This window comes from Chroicocephalus ridibundus, chromosome 1, assembly GCF_963924245.1.
Source record: "Chroicocephalus ridibundus chromosome 1, bChrRid1.1, whole genome shotgun sequence".
Classification (NCBI taxonomy): Eukaryota; Metazoa; Chordata; class Aves; order Charadriiformes; family Laridae; genus Chroicocephalus; species Chroicocephalus ridibundus.
Window position 1 is genome coordinate 48241750 of NC_086284.1, and position 26081 is coordinate 48267830.

The window sequence follows — 26081 nt, forward strand, 5'->3', positions numbered from 1 at the left end:
GAAATCATTAGGTCCAAAAAAAATGAAAACCAAAACCAACCAACCAACCCCCTCTTCCTGCCCAAACCGCCACAACCAAACTAATTAAAACCTAACACAGTCCAGTAATAAAACGCAAGACAAATGTCAGGTTAAATTTCTTTAAAAAAAATAAAAGACAAAACATGACAGATGAAAACAGAAAAATCAAATGGAAAAGAAGTCTGGTTTAAGAGGAAGTACATGACACACGCTCCTGAGTTCTTGGTCTATATCTGAGCACAGTGAGTTTTACGTTAATTTTTTTTTTTTTTAAAAAAGCTGCATTAGTAGAGATTTGATTAAGCTGACAGTTCTTATTGACAATAAAAAAATACAAAAGAAAGTACTTGACATGCTGATACTGTAAACACTACAAGGCACAATCAATATTTAAGCTTCTGTACTAGACATTAACTGAAGAGAAGCATAACATGAAAAAACTATCTAAATGGAACAAGAGACATACTAAAACTAGGAACTTGTTCAATATATACATGAATACCTGAAACAGCCTTAAGTTCAAGTTTACTTTAATTTTTATTAGAAAGCACTTTAGAATCAGTTATTCAGAAATACTTTCTCGGAAGCCAATGCGTTCTCTTTTTTCAATTTGCAAGTTTCTATAGACATGAACTGAGTGCTTAATGCATAAAATACATTTGCAGCAATAAACTTCTTGCTGTTCGCATTTCAGAAGTCTCCTGGCTAATAACAACAGAAATACTTAATTGCTCAAGTCTGATGTTCCAAAGAATACCTTTTGGTTTTCCTCCTTGAAAAGGAGCTGAATCCCACCATGAAGAGTGTTGCTACTTGTCACCCACAAAAGTTACCCTAAATGTCCATAGTATGTAGAAAACTGCTCCCTGAGAGTTTCAAAACACAATGGACAACATTGTTCTGTTTATTATTGCAAGAGAATAAACTTTCTTACCAAATACTCTGGCTACAAATCCTAATGGAAACTGAGATGCGAACAGTGTAAGAAACCACGGTGCAGCATACAGACTGGGACTGATTTCATTTTCTTCAAGATGATTATACAGGTCTCTGTGATAATCATGAAGAAGCCTTGAGAGCTGATACATCTGAATCTACAGTGCACGAGGGGGTTGGGGGTGGGGAGGGGAGAAGGAAGTAGAGAAAGAAAAGTTAAGCTTTACTCAGTTTTCCAAACCATTCACATTTCACTCGAGGGAAATTAACTCCAGTACAAATGGCACTGTAAAATGAAGCTTAATTGTTACCTGGGGCCTCAAGTGATATCTACCCACATATAAACAACCCACCCCTAATGAATTAAAACCAACACAGTAGTCAATAACAAAGAACAGTTTGAACCTGATTATTAATGAAGTATCATTTCAGATTCACAGGCATAAGGTAAGAAGAGACTATATTGACCTAACTTTATCAACAAACCGGAACTTTCAGTCTTGCAGCAATGAAAGCTGAAGTACCTCTCCCAATATACCAAAACTCTCCATTACAGAGTTGAACTATTTCTGGCTAAATTTACACATTTCGGCTTTCATCCCTGAATCTTGGCCATATTTTGGCTGCATTTAAAACTCCTATGCTACAGTCATCAGTTTAGACAGCTTCTGTACACACAAAGTATATTAGATACGGTGGGTCAATAGAGATGTACCACACACATATTTCCCAGCACACTTCCCACATGCCAGTGGTCCAGCGAAATTTAAGATACTGATGCAAAAAGCGTTGCTATACAACCTGTAAAAGGTTGCAAAGCAAAAGTGGTTAAAAGTTGCTATACATTGCTAAAAATATCACTCTCTAGCAAACTATTTCCTTTCAATTTTGATAGTTTATATTCCACAGTAAGTCGCTCACAGAACACAGCAATGCTTCTCTCAGAAAGCACAAGATGAGAGAAGTAGGCATATATTGACTAGCTGTCAGGTCCAATTTTGCTGTCAACAGTGCCTTATGTTTAAGGTGAATCCATTCCTCAACAAGAAAATGACTTATTGGATCCAGCTTCTTTCCTACTTTTAGCAGTCATGTTTCTTCCCTACCAAAAGCTGACTGCACTTGAAACTCTCTATCAGCCAGCGGTATCTGCAAGCAGACAGGTAACTTCTCATTCAGGCAAATTAGCTAAATTTGTGCATGTGTTTGAGTCCTTGCTTTCATTGCCAAAGATACTAATCAAACACAATCTGGACAATGTCAGTACAAAACACATTTACATGTGAAATCTGAATAGTATCACAGGGGCAGTAAACCAATTCGATGAGTTCATTATGAACTAAGGATCTAGATTACTAGTTTTTCCAGACAACAATAAGTCAAATAAGTTTTCATTATCCTAAATAAACATCCAACATTTTTCTTCTACAGGACAGAAACTAATTCTACATATAAGCTTACTCATGTTTCAGTACTGTAAATGGAAAAGAATTCCCAAGTGCTCCTGTTAAAAACCAAAACAAAGGGTCAGGCTTTAGGGAGATCCTCTAAGTCATCCTCAATGGTCTAGTTTGTCTTGAGCAGACAAAACTTGTACTTTTGTCTAGAACAGGATAACTGCCTAGGAGCAAACTGTGGGGAAAGAGAGGTCGTTTCATTTACAGGGCAAAAAGCACTAGAAGTGGGGTAAAGCTTCTCAAACTTAAAATGCGTTCTTCCCAAGAGCTTCTGACAACAAAAGTTTCAGAATCATTTAAATCAAAAGCTGAAATCCTGTACACCTGCATGCTCTCAAACCATCAGATGTTACTAAAAGTCTACAACTGCAGTATAACATAGAGACACTAAAAGAGCATCTTCTGGGGGGGGAAGTCACATAACCGTATATCTATCACACTTTGACCCCCACTGGTTCAAAATATACTGGGGTAGGAGGGAACGGGACAGGGAAGATGCAGAACGATGCTTTTTATGGCTGTTCACCCTTAATTCATCACAATGAAGTTGTTATAGCATACTTACATCCACAGTAAAACACTATCTTTTTTGGAATAAGCACATACAACTTGTTTAACTACAATTGTGCTGGACATTTACCAAATAAGCACCTAAAGTGACTGGTCATGAAAGGTGGATGGCAACTCCCCCTTAACTTTTTACTTAATTGTAAGTTTTTGCTGTGCCAGGAGCATGAAAAGAAATGAGACTTTTTATCTGCCTCAGTTTTCTTGTTCTTCACTGTGGATTACAAGCTTTAACTCAGTAGTGGTGTATCCCTTTATAATATTAGGGGCTTATAATTATTTAAGTCAGTGGACAGTTGAATCTCAAGGTGAAAGATTTCTCAAACTTTGATACAGATCTGATCTCCTTCCTAAGCAGCCTTGAGTATCTGTAGCTAGCTGTTAAAAGACTAATATTGCAGAACACACATCGTTTCATAAACAACCTAAACGATTAAAAATTCATCTGTTTTCTCTCTGTGTTGAGGGTGGCGGGGTAGAGGACGATGAGAGACAAGAGGTGCAAATGATGAGCCATGACATAGTCGTCCAAAGCACAAATGCCTGTGGAGTACACTGACTGGCCACTGGGTGTCACTATTGATTTGACTTGGAGTTACAAGAGAAAAATCTATATCTAAGTGCTTATGGACCAAAGAAAAGCAAAATTTATTTTTAAACTTCATCTATACAGACGCAAGCATATCGAGTTTTTGGCATACGGGAGAGAGAGAAGTGAGGAAAAGAAAAGGAAGAGCAAAATAGCAGAGAAAGCAGAGTTTCCAACCAGCAGACGATGGGGACGTGTGACAGGAAAAGTCTGCAAGTTCTGAGCTTCTCTGTTTGCAAATTCGGAGTCGGAGAGGGGTTCGACCTCACAAACTCCAAAACAGCATAAGAAGCTTCTTAAGGCCCTGGAGAAGACGAGCAACCTCTGAGAGCTCAAAACTCATTTAAAACTCTGGTTTGCTTCAGGAAAAGGACTCACTTACCTGTAGCGACATCATGTCCGGCCTGTACTGTTTACGGAAGCCAAGGTCGTACATGAGGAATTTCAGCATTTCAAAGGCCTGTTCCTCACTCATATGTAGAAGCAGCACTCCAGCTACAAAGCTTATTCCTTGACAATAACCCACTTCTTTGTCCAGCAAAGAGTAGGCTTTCAGCAGATTAAAGAGTGATAGCTGTCCTGCTCCCAGGTGGGCAGAAAAGTAAGGATGCGTTGGGAACGTCCGTCCTGATGCAAAAAGAGAAGAGTTGTTGATATTTAATTCTTTTCATAAAAAAAACCCCAGATTCATCTGACAACCAGCACTTCTATTTTCCCATAGACCTCCTCTCTCTGCTTTCTTATACTGGTTGATCTTATTCAGATCAATCTGTATTTTACCACTCATTTTTGACTGTATCCACTGAGATTTCATATTCTCATCTGCACAGAACTTGCAGAAGCAGCTGCTCGATTTCTCTTTTCGGACAGATGTAGGAGAGCATAAATACAAATAGCATAACTTAAGAAATCATCTGGTTAGAGGACACTAAGTGGCATACACAGAATGTATCCTGACAGCATAGAAAGTGGTGCTGATACCGCAGCATCCATCTCCAGCAACAGCTTCCGTGTTTCCACTCAAAGACACATGAAACAAGTCAGAAAAATCTCCCAGCTACAAACAGACATACCAAGATCTACAAGGATGGCGTGTTGTTGAGCAGTCAGTTGTTTCAGAAGTTCTTTGTAAGAGACATCAGGAGGCTGCTGTTTGTTTGGCAGTCTGTGTCTGACTCGATGTTGCACGGCCAAAAATTGCCAAATTTCTCCCCGACGGCTTTTTGGTACACCTGTGATCAGTCAAAAAAACCAAGAGGCCTAAGCAGGGGCATAGTTTTAGCGCTGTAACACAAGAATTTGCTCTGTCGTAATCTTGCACAAACCATTCTGGAGAATCCTTTACAAACAGTCAGCTTCAGAAGTTGTCTACTCTGCGGTATATTCAACTCAATAGCCACAGTTCAGTCCCATTAACTAAACATTAACCTCAAACTTCTGGCAGTTACACTGACCAGTACATTGGGCTATTAAGACAACACTTGTTTTGCCACATCTGAGTTGTTAACCTCCAGCAGGAAAAGATGCATGACTACATGCAGAATGCAGGCCAGCCTGCTTAGAAAGGCTGAACTAAATTCAGAGGTGTACAATGCAGGGAGGTTCACCTCCCCTTTCCCTTCCCAAAGGGCTGCTCATGTCAGTCCATAGGCTTGGAGAAAGATTTACAGATTACAAAATGCTCATCTCAAACCTAAAAGCATTGATGCTGCATACCAAAGGAAGGACGAAGAACCGCTCATATTGAAAGACAGCATTTCACTCAAGTCAGCCAAGCACCTGTGAAAGCATAAACTAGATAAAAATACTACTTTGGGACTTCTGCATATGTCCCCCTCACTCTGTAAACTGATCTTTGAAACTCAAAATAAATCGTCAACTCTGCTAATACTTTCCAGGCAAATAATTATTTAACAAGAATACAAATTAGAAAAAGCATATCCTTGTTTCCCAACCCTAAACTACAGTCCAGCAGCAGAAGATAGGGCAGCAAGGAAAGACGTTTGTTGGCAGTCTTCTGCAGGTCACTAACAGGAACAGCCTTATTTCTACTACAATTTTCTTCGGTAGCAATTTAAACTTCCCTTCTGTACGACAGACAGCTTACACTGAAGTATTAGTTTTTCAGCATCTTTAATACAGACATAAGACTTTATGGAGGAGGGCTCAGCAGTGCAATCAGACTCTACATCCACATTACGCTAACAAGGCCCTCTGTCTCCCCTTCTGGCCTATGGCTAGGCCACGGAAAGATCTACTTCCAAGACAAAATCCCCAGCCTTTCATTCGAGGAAGCGAAATACAAGACGACCATAGGTCCAGGTTCCACAAGATGTGGTCCTTCTGACTCTCTGAAGCTTGGTTGCGATTCCCCTAGGTTTTGGGCACAGTCCACATCAGACATTACAGTGCTGCCTGCTCCGTAAGTAAAATCAGAGCATCTGAAACTTAGAGTTAATTGGATAGAAGCCACAGACCAGAAACCAGAAGGTCACAGTGCTAGCTGCACAAGCTCCCAAGTTCAATCTTCGATGTAATAATACATGGGCACAAGATGATACTTTCAAGAGCATGACTATACATATTTCTGCATTGCTGACATTGTAAGCTGCAGACACAGCAGAACGTATTTTCTGTTTGGCAGCAGGAGGTGGGTGCAGTTGCAAAAAGACAATTTTTTCATGATTTTGTGCTACTGGAAGAAGTGTATTGCTGACAGATTTCCTTCAGTATGAAAAGGGAACCAAAAAAAATAAGTCTTCAGACTTCACAGTTAAAAGCCATCCTACATAAATACCTTCTTTCAAAGTGGAATGAATATCTTCCATGTCACATCGGATTTTGGCTCTGCAGTTTAGTAACTTCTTATCCCAAACATTTATGACATCTTTCTGACATGTACCAACTTCATCATAGTCCAGTTTTACTTTTCTTGATTGGAGCTCATCTCTGCTGGCTAGAGCACAGAACACAAAGGAAGAGCACACGAAAAACCAGAACGTCAGAAAATTACAAGACACATCAAATATGCAAAACCCATTCAAGTTAGATGTATCTATCTGATAATCTGACTAGGGATAAATACACCTTCTACAATTCAACAGTTAACAGCTGAAATGGGGCCAGTCTTTTGTCATAAGATGCTGCAGGTAACAATTTAACTTCTATTACTGGGCCTTGAACATTAGTAATTTATGAAATACATGAAAACATTTTTTAAGGCTTGGGGCAAGAAGAAAAATCCACTCAGCACAGTCAGCTTCACCACATCTGCTGCTTCTTTCAACTGCAAAAACACCTTTGATCATTTTTCGCTTGTTTATATTGAACATTACAATTGTTTTAATATTGAAAGTCCCAAACACATGAATATTTATGTTAGAGATTTAGGCAAGCAAGCTAGGCAAATCTTCTAAACTGAAGTCTGTCACACTGGTTCCAGTTTCTACATGTCCCTTAAGAGAGGGGATGATGCTACCTGGCATTCTCAGTCTGACTAGAAGTAAGTAGAATGAACAACGTGAACCATATCCAGAAAGGTACATCTGTGCTGATGCACAGAACTCATGTTGCTGTATACTTAAAAGGTTTGCTACATAGGACCACCTTGGCACAAAATATTTATTCCAGAGGACTCTCTATTTCTGAAATAAAGCTGCAGAGTTCTCTGGAATTTCATGGAGGAGCAACTTTCATTTCCATTACTGAGAAATTAACTGTGGTTATTATATTATACATGATATGCATCAGAAAAACACCCCAGTTCCTCATACTACTGGTGTAAAAAACTGGAATCAAGACCTGAATGTGTGTTAATTTACAGATAGGTTTAATAATCATTGGAATGAATTGTACATTTCACAACACAACCTCTGAAAGCTGCAATTGAGTTTATCCCAAATTTGCCTTGATCTGTGTACATTACTTGCTCCTTGCAGGAGACTCCTTCCTCTTATAGAGGTACCCCCCTCCCCACCATCATCTCCAGGTAAAAGCAAACTCTCACTCAAGTTCTTATACGACCTGCAAAAGACGACAATCAGTTCTTTCGCCTAATCAGCATACTTTGGATACAGCCAATATTGGATGAATCTGTAAGATCATTGCCTAGCCCACTCCAAAAGTGGAGGTGACAAATTATTTTCAGAAGCTGTATGTGACACCTCTGAGACCATATCTACTCCAGACTACAAGGGGGCTTGTAGAAGCCACTATTATGCACAGTGTAGTATACTTCCATGAAAATAGGAACGTGATCTCACCACAGGAATTCGCAGCGCAATTGGGGCAATTTTAAATGCTACCCTATTGCTGTGGGATTTTATTTAAGAACGCTCAATCTCATAAGCACTAGAGATTCAAGACGAACAGTAACATATCTCAGTGTGACAATGAACTCCAGAATTAAGTGCATGGGTTATCATTCGCCAAATGGTACTTTGGCTCTGCAGTTAACCCTAGTGAAAGTCGGCAAGCTTGTCTGCGGATTGTATTTGCCCTGCCAACTATGCCAACCTTGTTTGCTTGCAACCATCCTTATTAACATCCTTCCTAATCAGCGCTAGGTGGCCTGCTACTTTTTATAGTTCTTATATTTTTAGGTCATCTACTGGAAAAAGTAGCTTTTAGCTGCTGAGAGAAAAAAAAAAAAACAAAAGCAAGTTTGTGCAATTCATAGAACTTACCTTCTGTAAAACAAAGAGCTAATAGTATTCAAGTCTCCTCGACAGCAAAAGGAACAGGAAAAGAGGTTCTATTAATATTTTGCAAATAAAAATCAACAAAACATTAACAGAAAACCACTGAAACCAATTCCACAACAATTCCAGTCCTACACCAGTCATCTACAGATGAATAAATTCATAGCTAGGAACGTGGCTTCAAGCAGAGAAACGGATGCATTTCTGTTATTACATTTCCCATTCCCGAGATCTACATTTAATTGTAGGCTAGGATGCCAACCACTGCCCGAAACAGCACTTGCTTGGAACGTATCAGTTCTGCGTACGTCCTGTCCATAAAATGGCCCATGTTACAGCAGCCCACAGAAAGGAAGCCTAGAGACAGCATTAAGACAGTTTACTTTTCACCCTTTGAAAATAAGATGATGAATTCTAGCTAGCCAGAGCACCAGTTTCAGTAGCAGTACTTATGAACTTGCATACAAGAACGGAAAATGCTCCTTGGAGCACAAACCAAGATGTGGGCTGGCAAATGGGTGCCAGTTTGGAGACTCCACTGCTGACACTCTGGTTTTCACCACAAATGATCAGGCAGGCAGAACTTATCTTCTACCTATCAGTTACAGAATGGAAATAACCTAGAACTGAGTCTTAAGGAACTGGACTGATTTAACAGTTTCCAGTACCTCCAGCCACACAGGGAGGGTACAGAAAAGTTTTTCCCTCAGCAGCTCATACTACCAGAGGGAGTAACATGAAATTAGTCACTACAGCAGACGTCCAGCCTCCTCACCCCACAACAGCAGACTGACTGCTAAAAAAAACAAATGAAGATTCTGGCTAAAGTGAAAACAGACTTCTCTTTAGACGTTCCCTATGAATCTAGGAGTTTCTCCACAGTTTGTCTCCCTGTTGACACACAGTTCTGTGGAGAGTGCACCAAGAAATATGCTACATGTGTAGGAAATACATTCAAGGATGTACGCCTTCTGGGGACATGGAAAGACTTCTGTCCTTCTGTTTTAGTTTCCTCCCCTGCCTTCTCAGTAAAGAGCACTAAAGAAGGAAAAAAGAGTTAACTGACCTCAACAATATCATTATGTTTTGTTTGAAGAATCTGACTACTATATATGAGGTTATACACCACACAGGAGGAGATGGGGGCAGTGACTGCAGAGTGCGCATTTGAAATTTTCCAATTGCAACAAAAGCTATTAGTCTATTATACTGAAGAATTTCTATATGCTAGGATAGATATTGCATCCTATTTGTGCGAGTCTTGACCAGTCATAAAAAATCCCCAAAATCTTAGCCAGAAGCTCAGGCAGCTGACAAGTCAGCAAGGCCAACCTCAGATCCCTCGGCAACAGCACTCAGTTTTCAGTACACAGTGCTCATCTTCTGAAAAATGAGCTTTTTGACATACCTCAAGAGCCAGTTGCTCAAAAATCATATTTGGATTCAAATATTTATAAATTACCACTGTGATGTGGTTAAAGAAGGACAGAGAGCCTGGAGAGAAATGCCATGCGCTGCAAAGGACTGAAACGAGATATAGAGGGTAACGTTTACCATACCTAAGTGTTCACACAGCATCTGTTCTCCTGACTCCACATCGCATTAGAATTCCTAGACTTAGTCAGCTAGAACACAGACTGTAGCAACCTTTGTCTAACACACACTAAAAAAGGAAAAGTTACCATTTTCTTCTTTAACTAAGGTGACTCATGAAGAGTTGGCAGGTGGACAGAGAACCTGGTAGACTGAGAGACAGAACTGGGCAAACACATTTCTTTCCAGAACTGTTAACCAAAAAGTTACAGAATCACACCTCTGTTTGACGTGCCCAACACCAGTACAGTTTTCAGCTTTAGGCAGCAAAATTTGGAATATTTTTTAGGGATATTTTCTAAATAGCTAACCTTCCAGCTTCTGGTTTTCTTTTTCCATTCGAAGTAACAGAATTTGTTGATGGATGGCTTTTCTCCACAGACTTTGTAGTTCTTCTGAGTTTTTCCTCTCTCCAGTTTTATCCGGACCATCCTCATTTTGCAATACTAGAACAAGAGGGTCCTCCTCCAAGGGTGGAGCAAGAGGGGATAATGGTAACAATTCACTTCCATCATGACCATCTGCAAAGAATCAGAAAGCTATTACAGGAAACTCTTATTTTTTTGACATATCACAAAAAAAAAATCTAAGTCACAGCAGAACTAAAATAGTTGTCTTCCACATTCAGCAGCGAGGCGCCGATTCCAAAGACAGAGAAAATGCAGTTCAACAGTAGAGAAATATTTTTAAATAAAGTGTTTTATTTAAACTAAATATCATTATAGTTAAATTAAATAAAGTGAAATAAAGGGTTACCCAGTATTTCAACCCTTTCCCCTGCTAGCTCCTTCTAGAGGCATTTATCCATAAAGTCCCCTTTACAGCTGAGCTCGTTTACTGCTGTGATTTACCACAGGCTCTATACTAAAAGCAACTTTTTCCATCTGCTAAGCTGCACTATGGGCACTGCTATAGCACCCTTTACGGTCACTAATTATATTTTGTCATTTACCTACGTTTGTGAATTCCACCAACGTGACTTTATCAACAAAACAGGATTTCAGATATTTCAGAGGTTTCTACCTTAAATGAGCTAAAGCTATAAGAATTATTAACGCACTCATCAAGTGCTATGTGCAGTACAAGGACAAGGCAGAAAATTTGCCATTTTCTGCAAACCCTATTACATAAAATACAAAAACTATTATGTAAGCAGGCTAGGGTAAAAATTTGCTAACTGTTAAGGAGAGTATCTTTGTCAGCAAGAGGCAGTTCTTCATTTCCTTGCTACCACTGCAGCCACGGCAGACTGCAATTCATTTGATTTTGATGACAGAATCCTCTGTTCAAAGCAACACAGACCTAAAGCCAACTGAGCACAACTGATCACTAGTGAGGTTCTAGCAAAAACATTGCATCAAGCTGACTCCCTTCTCCTTTTCCTATTTTCACATGTTGCAGTTCACTACAGTAATAACTATTCATAACAAGTGCTTGTTTATTTTCTTTAAAAGCACACACAGACCTGGATGCTGCATCTTGGAAGGAGATTTATTCATAGGTGAAGCTACCTGCAGGAATATTCTCCGCCGCCAGGAGATGCGGCGAGGTGTGAGTGTTTCCCCCACAGCATTTAGAGATTCACTGCTGCAGACGGTTGATGTTCTTTTCTTTCCCTCCCCATCACTGAAGGAAAGAAAAAGCAGACGGGGTGATCAAAGTCAGTCATCTTTGGATGAAAAAATAAAAAATAATCTTTATTAAGTCTGTCTAACGTACAGCCAAACCTGCAGGAGCATTTGCTAGGAAGCTTCAGAAGGCAAAGCGTGCTGTGTGTGAGGTTCACCTCGAATACAGAAGTGCCCAATTATTGTCTTGTAACACAGTGCTGTGAAGTTTGCACTACATACCACCAAGAAGAACTCATAGCATTCACACAGTGCCCAGCTGGAAGCTCAGAATAAAAGCTAAACTTTCTGAAAAGCTAAGAGGAAAACATAGTAATATTTAGCCTCTAAAACTGAGAGCAATGGGTTTTGTTTTGCCATGTTAGTTAGTCTTACAGGGGCAATCTGTGTAATACCCTTAAAAGCACACGTTGCTTTAGCAGAGCACAACGCTCCATTTAGTGCCATTTTAAATGGCACAATGAGCTCAAAGGCGAATATCTCACTGGAGGCAGTCTTCTGGCCTTCTCATGCAGCCTCCTTGCAGTGCTTCAAGAAGCAGATGCTTCACTTTGCACAAATGGGGTCAGATGACCTCAAGTTTTATCAGCATCTCCAGCTAAAGGAACAGAGAATTTGCAACAAAGGGCAGGCTCAGCTCACATCACAATGACCAGAAAGGAGCTGATCTTCTCCACCGTTACCATGTAGAAATGTATTTACAAAGTAATTTTAATAGTAGCTTATATTGCTGGAAGAGGCAAGGAGAGGATACAGGGAAGCTTTTTTTAAGAGGACACCAAGCACACCTTTCTACTGACTACTGCCAGAGGAAAGGACATTAAGCTTTCAGAAGTACTTGAGCCATTTTCAGAAATATTTCAGCATTTTTCATTTCTGGTGGTAAAGCAGGTGCACAGATCTTGTATAGCAATGGGTAGATTGATTATCTGCCACAAATCCATCCATGCAACATCAGTGTGACACACAACTACAGGCTTCTTAGAATACAGCATCAAATACAGGGAGCTGTGTCTGCAGCTTCATCTTCATCACAGGGAAACCTGCTACATCAACACAGCAGCAGTTACACCCAAACCTTCATCCTGTGACGAATTTCCACGCTACAGGTGCAGAGTCTCTAAAAAGAGTTAGATGAAAGGAAAGGCCAGCACGTAAAGCGTTCTCTATGTTTTTAGTGGTAAGCCAGTTGGCAGGTGATCGCAGTTTGCCAGCTGCAGTTTGTCTCCTCACATCTGGCTTGCACAAAAGGAGAGATCTGTGAGAGAGGCACTGTGAAGTTTCAGCTACACTAGTCTACCAAGCTACACCATTTCAATCAGCACTTTTCATACCAAGTACTCTGTGCTGAATGATAACCCACCAAACTAGAACTGGCCTTTTTGGTGACCAAAGCTGTCCCTATAATAATGATCTACAACAGCTCCCTGACATCCATAAGCCTCAGTGAGCACACTGGACTCGCTGCCATACACGGGTATCAGAACCTGCTTCCGTATCTTGGCAGAGAAACAATCATATCTTCAAGTTCACCTACCCAGCAGTAAAGCACCACCCCTGCTCCCCACTACGAACAGTGCTATGGGCTGGGAGCCCTGGGTAACAGTCTGAGTTATTCTCTAGTCCCAATTTAGTTTCTACAGTGCCTCAGTTCCCGACGCATCGTACTATTAGTAGGCGGTCTCAGTAGAGCCCCATGCTGCACTAAGCAAAACAGCACGAGAAAACCCTGTGACAATCTTCTTTGGCTAACTCTTACACAGTCTTTGCTGATGGGGTAACCACTGCTTGTGCTAGCTAAACATAGACTACAAAACCGATTTTGAATCTAGAGGTATTCCAAAGGTATATTCCAACAACTCGCAGAAATAAGGTATTGAGTTTGGATATATTAATCATTATAACTAATGTTTTTATAAATAACTGTAATGAAACCACTTCTTGTTATTTCAAGTCTTACATATCACATGTTAGAACACAAAAACTGAGTCATTCCAGGGTTTACTAAATAGAAGCCACATAACAAGGGAATGAAAACTTCCTTTCTACTGCTATGTAAAAAAAAAAAAAAAAACACCAGTAAAAATCTACATTCAGCTACTGTGCCTCTAAATGTGCAGACAGTCCTAGGAATAGTGCTCCATTTACAGTAGTAAAATTTACAGGAAAGTCAGAATAAAAGAGTGGCTATTTTAGGGTATGAAACAAAGCTGTTTACATCATCCGAGTTGCAGAATTTGCAGTGGGATGGATTAGTCACATGTGCTACCTCGTGAAGTGTACAAATCGTACAGTTCTGAGGATCTACATTTCTGTTGTTAAACCTTCCCTTTCAAAATTCTCCTGGCATTTTAAGCAACTAACATTAATCACTTCCGCTTTCAAAGAGCTGTCTGATGCATGAATTAGAGGAAAACTTCTGAAAGTCTCATGTACACACCTTGCCATATTCACTGGAAGGCAAGGGCACCTGTGAAAACACCAAGATTTAAGGAAAGTGAGGCTAGAAAGGGAGCAAAGAAAGTTTCCTCATTTCAAGACAGACAGAAAAGTCCTAACTTAACATCAGATTTGAAGGTGGGAAACAATACCCTACAGAGTAAAAGCAGTAAGAAGTCAAACAGTAATGTCTCCTATCCTGTGATGAAATGGTTCAGAAGGTTGGTGCAAAAAACCAGACGAGTTAACTCAATTAAATATTCCCCTCCTTGAAACAGGAGCTGCACAATACTTATTTCCTAGACTTTACCATCTTTCACACCTAAACTTAACTGGTTGGCTTCGCTCTCGGTCATATTTGCAAGATTACTTCAGGTTTTAAGGTAGCCGTGGATTTTAACAGCCAGGCAGGTAGGTGCTTTGCTCAGTCAGGCCAGCAACACCTCATACAGTTCCTCTAGACATGGTGGGAGTAAAGAACAAAAGTATATCTGACCATTGAGGGGGGCGGGAAGAAGAAACCCCAAAAAACTTGTTCAGATTACAAACATGCTTATTGCTTGGATTAAGTTACCTAAATCACTTTCCAAAACTGTTCTTTAAAATGCTCCAAAAGCCTGATATTCAAAAAACCCCACGAAGCTACCCCATTTATTGTGAACTCTTTGCACAACACTTATCAGAATTATTTTGCACTTGAGTCCATGCAAGCCAACTGACTCGAGAGTAGTGTTGCAGCTCATGCCAATGCTTGCATTTTTTCCCCAGTTACTTTCATTTCAATTTCTCTTGATTGCTCTGAGTAGCAATTGAATCAACCCAACCTACTTTGCAATTTGGAGGCTGAGATGGTACAAAATCACTCAGATCAAGTACAGAAAGACAGCTAATACTTCAACTCCCAGGACTTAAACTGTCAAAAGCCTATATGTAGGTCTAACACATGAAGTATTCTTCCCCTCCGGGAAGAAGAAAAACTAGTTCCGATCAGTTTACACCTCTCTGTTGGTTCTCACTCCTCTCATATATTTTTATTCTGAATAATTACTTTCCGCTATTTTGTTTAAAGAACATTCTCAAGTATTTTACTTCCTTCATGAAAAATAAAGCTGTCTTCAAAAAGCAATCTGTTCAAATTCAAGTGGCGATAAATCAGATTAAATTATCCTTGCATAACAATGCAATGAACAGTGTGGGCTAGTCAAACCTATGCTGAAAGTTGTCTCATTTTTAAAAGTGTTGCTTTTATTTTTATATTAAAAAAACCCAAACAGATTCCTCCAATAGCCTAGCTTTCATGATTAGCTGTTGAATAAAAGCCAGAAATTTCACAAGTTACAGAAATGGAAGTTTAAAAACACTACACAACACACTTGTCAAAAGGCAAGATTATTTCCACCCTAGAATTCTCTCTAGACAAATGAATTGACAATGCAGTAAAAATATTCTGAAGGCACCTATTAACATCATGCTGATGCGCAACTTTACTGCACTGTTCATTCCTTAAAGCAGAAAACTGTGTTTTCTCTCTTCTACAAAAAGCATCACAGTAGTGATCATTAGAATTAAACCTCAGAAAGCTCAGCCTCCCCACAAACGTTAAGAAAAAAAGATATGTCTTTCACCATAGTGAACTTAACTGGAGAATAATTTTTTTTCTCCTGGCTTTAGGTACCTCCAACACAGCTATTTAAATCCCAACAAGTCAACCGAGGCTTCTTTTTTAATGAAGTCAAGACACCTTTAGGGCACGGTTCATGCTTTCTAAACGAAGATGTTCCCCATGACAGGCACAACTGGCTGCATTAGTGTTCAGGAAGGAAGGTAGATAAATAGGCAAGATCAGGTCTGTAAATGTCAGAATATTCACTAGGATGAGAGCAACCGTGCTGCAGAAACACCAGCTTCTCTCCATTGATTAGATGAGATGAAGATGTCTACAGTCAGGTGAGAGCCTCTGTATCTCCAACACCCTAGTTATCAGTTTCTGAGTTTGTGACCATATGCCAAATGTGATGTAAACATGGATCAGAATCCTCTTCTACAGAGTGGCCAATACATAAAGACACATATATAATAAGCAGAACTGCTTTTTAACACCCAGCTCCCCAGCTGACCTTGGCTTGGTGTTATTTGCACAGGCCCATCTGACTGCTACAAATCAAACATCCTTCTAAAATGAATTCTGACTGAAATTGGCTTTGCTCCTGCATATCAAAGTTCACCAGAACACCAAGAAAAGCTGCCTGTTGCATCACATGTAATCTCAAAGCTACATGATAAGGGAAGTCGGTCTATAAAGAATTTTTCTCCAGTGCAATGTGGATAGGATTCGCTTTACAAATGTGCAGTAACCTTGATTATTCTTAGAGAGGAATTTAGAGAGTTTTAGTTAGGGTTCCTAACAGTTAAACAGCCTATAGTCTTCAGATTGTAAAGGACTGCTACACCACGCTCAATTCCAACCCAACAGACACTCACATGAGAATGGTAAGAACAGCCCACATTGAGCCTACGGGTATAGAAGATGGTCCTCTCTGTGAAAAATAGCCAAAGTAAAAGAAAAAACCCAACACAAACCAACCCACAGGAAAAAAACAAAACTAGTCTAATAGAAGGTGTCCCTGCCTATGGCAGGGGTGTCAGAAGTAGATGATCTTTAAGGTCCCTTCCAACTCTTAACTGTTCTATGAAAAACCACACTGTTAAAAAGTTTGAACTTCCTCTCATTCATAAACCTGATGGCACAACACACATTTGCGAGCTTAATCAGGGAAAGTTTAAGGAGTTTCAGCCACCATCAGTTGGACAATAAATTTCATTCTCCATTAGCCAGTTCAAGTGACAGCTGGATTACTTCAGTCACTCTTACCACATCAGCATTATTCACTCAGCGTGTCTTTCTGACTGTATTTGCTGTATTCACTTCATGAACCCAACTAGATGCCAACACTTCACCCTTACTACCGCAATTTCCTTACGATGACAATTCAGGCCCAGTTGCTCACAGCAAGATCTATAGCTAATGAGATCCCATTTTCACAAGAGTTTTTGATACCATTTAATCTTTAATTTATTCAGAAACCTGTACGTGATAAAACCTATGTAGAAGGAGGGTGGTCTTCTGGGAATTACTCCTAATTTGACAATCTCCCAACCTTACAGTTCAAAACTCCATTACAATGAAATGCAATATCTCTACTAGCATTCATAACCTATTCCAGAAAGAGTAGTATCTCAGAAATTTCAGCTTGGAATTAGCTGGCATTAAAGTACAGTTTTAGTACAATACTCTATGCCTCCATTCCACAGATCCAGAAAGATAGGTTTAATGGGATCCAGCTGCCTGTACAAACTGACCTGGGTGTTGGTTCAGCTTGGACCAAGTCTGCCAACTGAAGGGAACACAGAAACAAAGTTGGACTGGAACCCAAATAAGAGGTAGTCTGTAAGAGACAGGTTATTTTTTTTGCCATTTCTCTGCACACTCTGGTGTGCACTCGTCAGTTTCTTTAGTAATTCACCTGCTACTTAAGTCTAGAGTTACTGCAGTGTAGAAGGGAATGGAAAATCTAGACATTCAATTCACTTATATAGTAACTATTACTGGACACGAGGTTTAGAACAGGTGATATTAAATGCCTACTTCTACCTTTACACATCCCTTCCAACCCAAACTATCCTATGATTCTAAACTGTACTCCACAAGGTGAAAAAATTCCCTTAGGCACCACAAAAAACTTCTACAACTATCTCATATAACTGAAATCATCATGTCCTAACACACTCAGAATCCAGATCTCATCAAGACTTGTTTGAGGTAAGAATGCAATCTACTGTTATTTTTTCCAGGGAGAACCAGCCACAAAACCACCTTCTTCGACGCCACAGGTTTCTTCTGGGAACAATGAGGGGAGAGCCACACTCAGAGATTAAGTGTACCAGAAAGACAAGCATAGTTTAGCGAACAAGGAGAGACTGACAAAGGAAAAAGGAGTTGTCATTGACAGAAGAGAAATAAAAAGGCCAGCAACTGGAAGAAAAATATCATGAAGGTCAAAACCATTGACCACCTTATTCACCATATAGCTCCACCTTATTCACTACAGGCCCACTTCAGAAAAATAACCCATACGCCATTTCCTCAAGCACTCTCCTGAAAGAGGGCCTATTCTTACAGTAAAAAGAAGTGTGACTTCCATTCAGATACTCAGTCTTTCACACTGATGTGAGAAACCTCTTGCTGTATCTTCGCTTCTTCCCTACTCCTCTTCAATTGGAAGTTATTTGCCAGCCCTCTCTGAACATCTCACAGCTAGTATCATCCAGCTAACTTGGTGCTTCCCCTTCCTCATGCACAGGCATCCCATGTTAGTATTGTACACTCTTCACATTGCTCTTCTCTTAGTTTCACATGCCAACGATCACAGCAACACATGCTGGTTTGCATTCAGCAGAGAAAGCATTAAACTGGCGTGATGCTGCTAAAAACCATTGCCATTTCAAGTGACAAACCAATGCCGCAGATTTGCAACACTGCAACAGAAATGGGTCACAGCTACTAGGTGTCAACAGACAAGCCTCTATTTTTAACAGGCTTTTTTGGCCAAAAAGCCTGTTCGCCCATTTGCACCGAGTACTTAGAAGTCTGTTAGAAATGCAGGAGCACAAGGCAGAGTGAGAGAACCTCACGTGCTGCATTCCCAGCTTAACCGGGAATCCTGTTAGCTGTTGGTACTGAAGAACTAGGCAGGAGACAATGCTCTCACCTCTTGGAGAGGTCACTTTCTGAGGGCTGGAGCAACCTTCCTGATCCCTGGTAAAAGCTTTTCAGGAAAGAAGGGGCAGAGACAGAGGAGGGGAGACCAGGTGACGCAGATCCACTCTCTTTGAGAGTGCACTGAACCTCTACAAAAGGGCTGTGCAGGCAACAAGAGAACATAGCAGGTGGGTCAGCATGGATTCGGATACAACAAAAAAAACATCCAGACTAAAGATACTGGCCAAGTACCTCATCTTGGCTTACGTTAACTTTGTTTCCCAGAAGATAAAATGTACCAAGTGCACTACTGGGCAGTTTCCCTGACGATACTAATCAGCTGTTACAGCTGATTTCTTTTAAGAAACATGTCAACGACATTGCAGAACTGGTAGACCACCTTATTTCTTTAGCCTTATTTATTCTCAAAGTAAATTCAGAAAAAGAATCTCTGAAACATTCAGAAAATATTCTTAGAAACCTGGTTACAATAACATGAACCACCTTGTTTCTCCCCTTCAGTTTTCTCTTGCTCTTGTAAATAAGATGTATTGCTAGAACACATTAGAAAGTAGAGACTATTTAAATGCAATATTTTTGGATACGTTTTTGTGAAGTGTTTAAATCAAGAAAGATATTCCTACTACACAGTTAAACATTACTGAATAATAGTAACAAGTGTCGGGGGACATAAAAATTAATTCAGTTTCTTTTACTTGATTAATCCTCACTAGGAAAGGAAAGAGAGAAAAATCCCAGCCTAGAACCAAGTTGTTACAAACTGTTTTGACTGAAAATCTGCTGATGATGCCATTTAATCAGCGACTTCTTAAAAGTTATCATAAAGAAGTTAAGTCAGCAAGTCCTTCAGTTCGAACTGTCAGGGTTTCCTGTTTGCATACAACATGGTCAGTGTCAAAAAAAAAAAAAACAAAAAAAACAAAACAAAGTTTATCTCAGTAAAAAACACATTATTTATCTCTTCAGAAACACAATGTAACAAAGTTATTTCAAGGCTAGTTTCTTACCCTTCACCCCCCATCCATTCTCTTAAACAGAATAAACTTTTTTGCCTTTCTCTACAAGCTGGTTCAGCATTCACACTGATCTAGACATCAAATGCGTGAGAAATTATTATTTAAAACCATTTTTAGAAAAAGGCCACAAAAAACATAATTGCAGCCGAGCACTGAAACAGATGAGTAGAGTTTGGAGAAAATGATCCTCCAACAGGAAAAATTCAGCTCATCTGGGCCTGAATCTTGAAAAGGTTTTGGAGTTTGCACCGTCGGTTACTGTGAATAGCAAGGATGGAGGCAGAGAAAGAAAGTGCAACCAAAGAGGGCCACGATGAACTGTGGGGACCTCTTCTGACTGAGCGAGGAACTCCTGAAGGAACAGCGTTCCACATATTAATATCTGGAGAGTCTCCAAAAAGGAAGGGGAAAGAAGTTACACAGGGAAGCTCCGGAGAAAGGCAAACAGGGAAATCGCATGCCTCACAGTTCAGTGGAGGTGTTTAATCTTTATGTCCACTTGTGATATTCCTCACCAGTTTTAATTCTGGATATACTCTCTGGGAGCTTGGCTAACACATCGACTGACACGTGAAGCGGTCAGTGCCTTTTGCATCCTGGCATAAAACCGGCAGGCTATCATCGCTGCAGTTAAAAGCCGTGAGGACCTCTTCTCCAATGGGCCTGACTACAGACACTGCCAAAAAGGCTCAGCTCAGAGGCGACAAATAAATAAACGAACAGATTGGCGCCGGCATCCAGCCTGATGATCAATTCGCCAGACTGATGCTACCCCGAATCACTAATTCGGGGATTATTGAGTTACTGCAAAGCACCAAACCACTGAGAGAAGACAGGCTGAAAATAAATAAATAAAACTCAGAGCAGTGCAGAAACAGCTTCCACAAGGAGGAACATGGGTAAGACTCATGTACCGAAATCGCAGCAGACAGCAGGCGTGTGGCACGGCATGCCCTGACTCACCTTGTCGTCTCGACGCAGCTCTGCCGCAGCAGCGGGGACCGGACGCTCTGGGATCTGCCGTTCTGGAAGGTTATCCTCCGCCTGGCGCTGGAGGGAGGGTGGCTGAAGGTGTGCGCGCGCCTCCTGAACTGGGGGGAGTCCGAATCTTCCTCGGGAAACGGCTGCCAGGTCGAGGACACGGGGGACGCCGGAGGAGTAGCTGGCGGGGAATCGCCCGGCGAAGCGTCCTAAAAGGAAGTGCTGGCGGAGTGAGGCCTGCCGCTCTGCGCCCTACGAGAGCTCCCGCCTAACCCCACGGGTCGTGCGCCACATCGGGGCACCAAAGCCTCTCCCCTTTCTTGGTCATGGCCTATTGTATGCTAATTATCGCCAAAACCAGACATCCTTTGGTAATTTACTCCAAACCAGCAGCGTCCTTCTTTAGGGAAAAAAAAAAAAAAAAAAAAAAAAAAAAAAAAGAAAGAGGAGGGAGGAATAAAAATATATATACAACGCAAACAACATACTAATTACTCTAGGCATCCTCTCACAGGGATCAGCATTCCAGCTACTGGACCTCTGTCTCTTTCGGGAAAAAACAGGAATTGACAAGATTAGAGAAACCGCTTTTAGCTAGTTTCCTCGACATATCGCGAGCATACTTCCTGTACCGTCATAGCGATATCCTGGAAGAGCGGCTGTTATTACACAGCCAGTTTATGAGTAACTGTAGCAGGAAAACCATAACAGAATCCTCACCTCCTGGGAAAACCAACAACCAATCCTCATGCGAGGTAAAACATTAAAAACAGGAAATAAAAAGAAAGTGAACGGAGTTCCGCCCGCTCGTGCCCATACAGCATCCCCAACAGCTGGGTTTAGGTCAAAAATTCTTACTTCCTAAAGCAACTATTACTTACAGAAAGGATTCTTCAGGATTCTTCACCTTCAGAGCATTTCCTTTCGTTGAGATATGACCTTTTTTAATTACTTCAGCAAAACAAGGCAGAAGCTGACCAGAAATTCCCTGCTTTTTGTAAAAGCAAGGGAAGCGTAGAAGAAGGAAAAAAAAAAAAAAAAAAAAAAGGACTGGCAATAGATTAAAGCTGAAGCTTCAAGTCAACATATACGCCGGCTTTCTTACACCTTCCACCTCCCAGTGGAAATCTGAGTTTTGTAAATTGATGTGCTTTGTGCTACTTCCTTAAAATTGAAACGGAGTGCCATATTTAACGCTTCGTTAATACCCGTGCACAAAACATGCCAATCTTAACTAAGCTCCTTACGTACTTTGTCAGAAGCAAGGCTGTTGCAGCGCTCAAAGCTGTCCACACTACCCAGGCGGCCTCGCATTCGGTTGGCTCCCTACAAGAAAAAAGGCAAGTAATTTAATCTGGTGTTTTTCCTCTTTTTCTGAAGGTTAAGCAAAGATGGCAACAGCTGTGCAGGTGAACACAGGACAGTTCAAGCACGTGACACATTTGACGTAACCACAGACCACAGATCATGGGGCAAGTACTGTATTTTACAGGCAGTGACATCTTTAGCTGGCAAAACTGTATCTTCTCCCCGCTTGTTCCCAGGAGTTTTAAACCTGCAGCTCCGCTGTCTGAAGCGACTGAGTATTTCTTGATCCATTTGAGGCAAAATAGCCGAGTTGGCCTAAACAGTCAAGTTCCAAAAGCTCCAGACTTCAGTACCGTGCATGCACTCCAGCTAACAGATGCATTTGACATACTACGATCTAAACAGAGAATTTACTCCATTTCTAGACATTTCAGACAAATTAATTCCACCACAGCAAAAGTAATGAAAGCACTAAAGCTGGGGAAAAAAACGCTCTCTGGCTGAAAATCCAACCAAATAGCACCACATACAAACAAGTCTGTTCAATTATAATGTAGATAACCCTGAGGCAAATTTGCTAGAAATTAGCATTAGCAGATCCTTACCAAAATTGTTAACAGTCATTTTGTTTCACAGGAAGAGGTGACAGAGCCACAATACTTCTGACTACCTTCCACTGCTAACTCACTCCTATGAAACATGGGTGATGTCTGCTGTTGGACACTTCCAATTGCTGAAGTAAGTTGCTTTCAGTACTTTATCAGGGGAAAAGTATTCCAAGTTTTAGGAAAACTATAGGAACAGCTCCTCACGGTATGCTTGCAACTACAGGGGAAGTTACATCAACATCAGCAATATTTATTTAGCCTACTTTTTCCTGGTAAGGTTTATTTTCAAGACTTAGAGTGCCCTTTAAGTACGTTATCCCATTTAAGCTCATTACCAATGAATACTCTGCCTGAAACATCTCTTCACTGACCCTCACAATAAAACAAAAGCAAAGGATAACTTGGAAGTTTCTCACTAGCTTTAAAAACACACACATTTGGCACTGTAAGAAGGGCTTTTTAGTTCAGAAAAAACAATAACAGAAGAGGTTAATGCAGCATGGGCTGGAAGAAATCTGTTCATAAGGTCAAACAGAGGTTATATTTATTTTTCTGAGGTACCTCATTAGGGAGCCACAGCCTGTTTTCAGTTCAAATCCCACAAAAATAAGATCAGTCCAGCAAAACAAACAAGTGAAAAAGTGACATTCCTCTGGGACTAAGGGAAGACTGAGCACAGAACCCAGCACGTTTCCCTATGGTGAGTAGCGAGAAGCTACTTCAAGTAGCTTAAAATGTCACTTGATGCTATTTATCTAGCTAAGAAGCCATCCACTTAAAGTGCTCCTAGATATCTGGTTACTACTTACTTATTTCTAATTTTGCTAAGATTGAGGCTGTGTAAGTCTCTCCCCCGCATATACTGACTTTTACTTTTTACTTAAAACTTTTTATCTACAAAAAAAAGATGCTGAATACCAATTTTTTAAAAAACTGAATTTCTTTCTTGGTCTCCTTGTTACTAAATACACTTTAAAAAAAAGATGATAAGTCAGGCAATAATTAGCATCCCATTACATCAATACCATGTGATTGGCAGCTGGCTTAAGGAGGGGAAAACCCACAACACCAATAGGTATTTGGTGCCTAAATACCTTTAGGAATTAGCCATGATCCATTAGGCTTGTTGCAATAGCCCGATGAAGAGTAAGAACTATTGAAACAGTCATTGTAGAACACACTAATGCACAACACAGTATATATGCACTCATCATATATACCTGCTTTAGCCAAACAATTAGTGGTTCAGCTGCCCTGTAAATTATTTTTCTCTGTCTTGAATTGTGTAACTTTTAAATGGATCTGCAAGGATGAACCCCTATATGCATCATGATTGATTACAAACATACTGCTGTGCCTGACCTCTTGCAGTTTCAAGTTAAGACAACTTCCTCACAACAGCAAGTCCACTGCATAAATAGCAAACTTAAAATGGCCCTAATCCAGACTCGCGTGTCCATTTCTCTTGAACACAATCATGGACTATGTAGATCCTTTCACTACAACGTGAAGCACGTCACAGTGGCCCTGGTGAGAAGGAACATACTATAGAAACAACAATATATAAGCAATTTCCCTTCAGAGACTCTTCAACTTAAGCAGTGCATTTCTAAATTATTTTTCCTTGACATAAGAGTGATAGCATGTCCGTATATAGCAGGGCTGCTTTACTTTGTCATTCCCAGTGATGTACGCTTGTTCCACAGGCGCCGCAAGGTTAGTGACCCACCGTCAGAGCTAGATCACTTTCCAGTCACATGTGCTTTAGATGTGGAAAAGAAATCAGACTCAGCACAGGCATGACTGTAGCTGTCACCATTTGATGATATTCCAGACCGCTGAAATTATCCAGATCTTCTGACTGCCACTGCTCTCTTTTGTGCGCGCTCTCTCTCTTCAGACCAAGTCCCCAGTGTGTAAAACTCGCTACACAACATAAGCCAGATTTGACTAGGACAGTTTTAATGCTAGCTTCAGTCCTAGGTCAAATTTACATCTAACCTTCATCACAAACAGTTCTAAGGATTCTCCCTGGCAAATATTTTGCCTCCTTTATTTATAGGTAACATCTGTGGCATACTATGTTTGCAGGTTACTTTATGACATACCCACATAAGGTGCAGGACAAGTGTAACTTAGGCCTTAATTTAGCACGGTACTTTTAAAGTTTCTAGCAGAAGGAACTTAATTTCACTGCTCCAAATTATATTCAGACCTTGCCATCCAGTATTCACAGCTCATCACACTTTCCCTGTAAAAACATACTGGATCCCAGCACCCAGCCTTCTTCAGTTACTCCTCTATATGCCTATTCTCTGCTTTCAGGACTCTCTCTACTGAGCAGGGGACACTAAGAAATACTCGCAACTCAGACTTCTTTAAAAGGCTATGTAATATAAGAGAGTTCCAGTAATTATCATAGAATATGTTGGGTTGGAAGGGACCTTTAAAGGTCACCTAGTCCAACCCCCCTGCAGTAAGCAGGGACATCTTCAACTAGATCAGGTTGCTCAGAGCCTCATCCAGCCTGGCCTTGAATGTCTCCAGGGATGGGGCCTCCACCACCTCTCTGGGCAACCTGTTCCAGTGTCTCACCACCCTCATTGTAAAGAACTTTTTCCAAATGTCTAATCCAAACCTACCCTGCTCTAGTTTAAAACCATAGCCATCTACAATTCCACATTGTACCTGGCCAGCAACACTAAAATGAAGAACACTTAAAAAAAAAACTATTGCCTTTTTTTTTTCCCTGCAAAAGGACAACTTTGTCACTACTTTCTAAGGATTCTTAGTGACCGATATAAGTAATTTTAGCTATGAGAGGTGTGGCATTACTTCTCAGAACAGAAAGATTTCCAGTTTATGCAGGCACACTTAGTCATGCTTTCAAAAAAGCTAGCATGTCGCTTTACGGGATCAGGCAGCCATCCTGATTATCTTTTTTATCTGAAGCAGCACATCTGATAACGCTCAGCCACCTACAACAAGCATTCATTATTCAGAAAAAGGTACCTTTTTTCCCCTCTCTATGTGTGGCCTTACCATAAGCTTACTAGCACAGTTAAGTCACAATCAACCCAGCTATAACCCTCAGATTTCACAACAGGCTTATCGCTTCATTAAGTATTTATCAGACTGAGGCCAAAAACAAACAAACAAAAAAAATCTGATAGGTCTTCATTGTCAAGGATATCTGGGAGAGCTGGTGACAACGAGTTGTTAATCTTACCCTTGAGAAGATATTTTCCAGAGAGCTAGTCAAGGATTTCTTGGCCTTGTTTTTCAGAATGTCAAGTTTAAACCTGCCACCACTGGTGGTGCTTTCTGGAATCGTGCTGTTAGAAATGGTCTGTTGAAATAAGCAAGGACACAATTCAGCTTTGGCAATTCTTTTTGCAATTGCAGACCTCCAAAGACTAGATCTGGACCAAGTTACATAATAAACAACATACCCCTGG

The 26081-nt window shown here is 40.5% G+C and overlaps 1 protein-coding gene across 1 annotated transcript in view; it reads right to left on the reverse strand.

Moving 5' to 3' along the window:
* Positions 1 to 26081, reverse strand: part of TBC1D4 (TBC1 domain family member 4) — a 114119-nt gene that overhangs the window by 8098 nt on the left and 79940 nt on the right. Inside the window, exons 8-17 of the mRNA XM_063335650.1 lie at positions 25853 to 25972; positions 21959 to 22033; positions 20690 to 20916; positions 18700 to 18849; positions 11329 to 11489; positions 10175 to 10384; positions 6368 to 6526; positions 4644 to 4802; positions 3953 to 4197; positions 956 to 1115 (exon numbers count right to left, since the gene is read on the reverse strand). Coding sequence (XP_063191720.1) covers positions 956 to 1115; positions 3953 to 4197; positions 4644 to 4802; positions 6368 to 6526; positions 10175 to 10384; positions 11329 to 11489; positions 18700 to 18849; positions 20690 to 20916; positions 21959 to 22033; positions 25853 to 25972 — 1666 coding nt within the window. The remainder of the gene's footprint in view (positions 1 to 955; positions 1116 to 3952; positions 4198 to 4643; positions 4803 to 6367; positions 6527 to 10174; positions 10385 to 11328; positions 11490 to 18699; positions 18850 to 20689; positions 20917 to 21958; positions 22034 to 25852; positions 25973 to 26081) is intronic.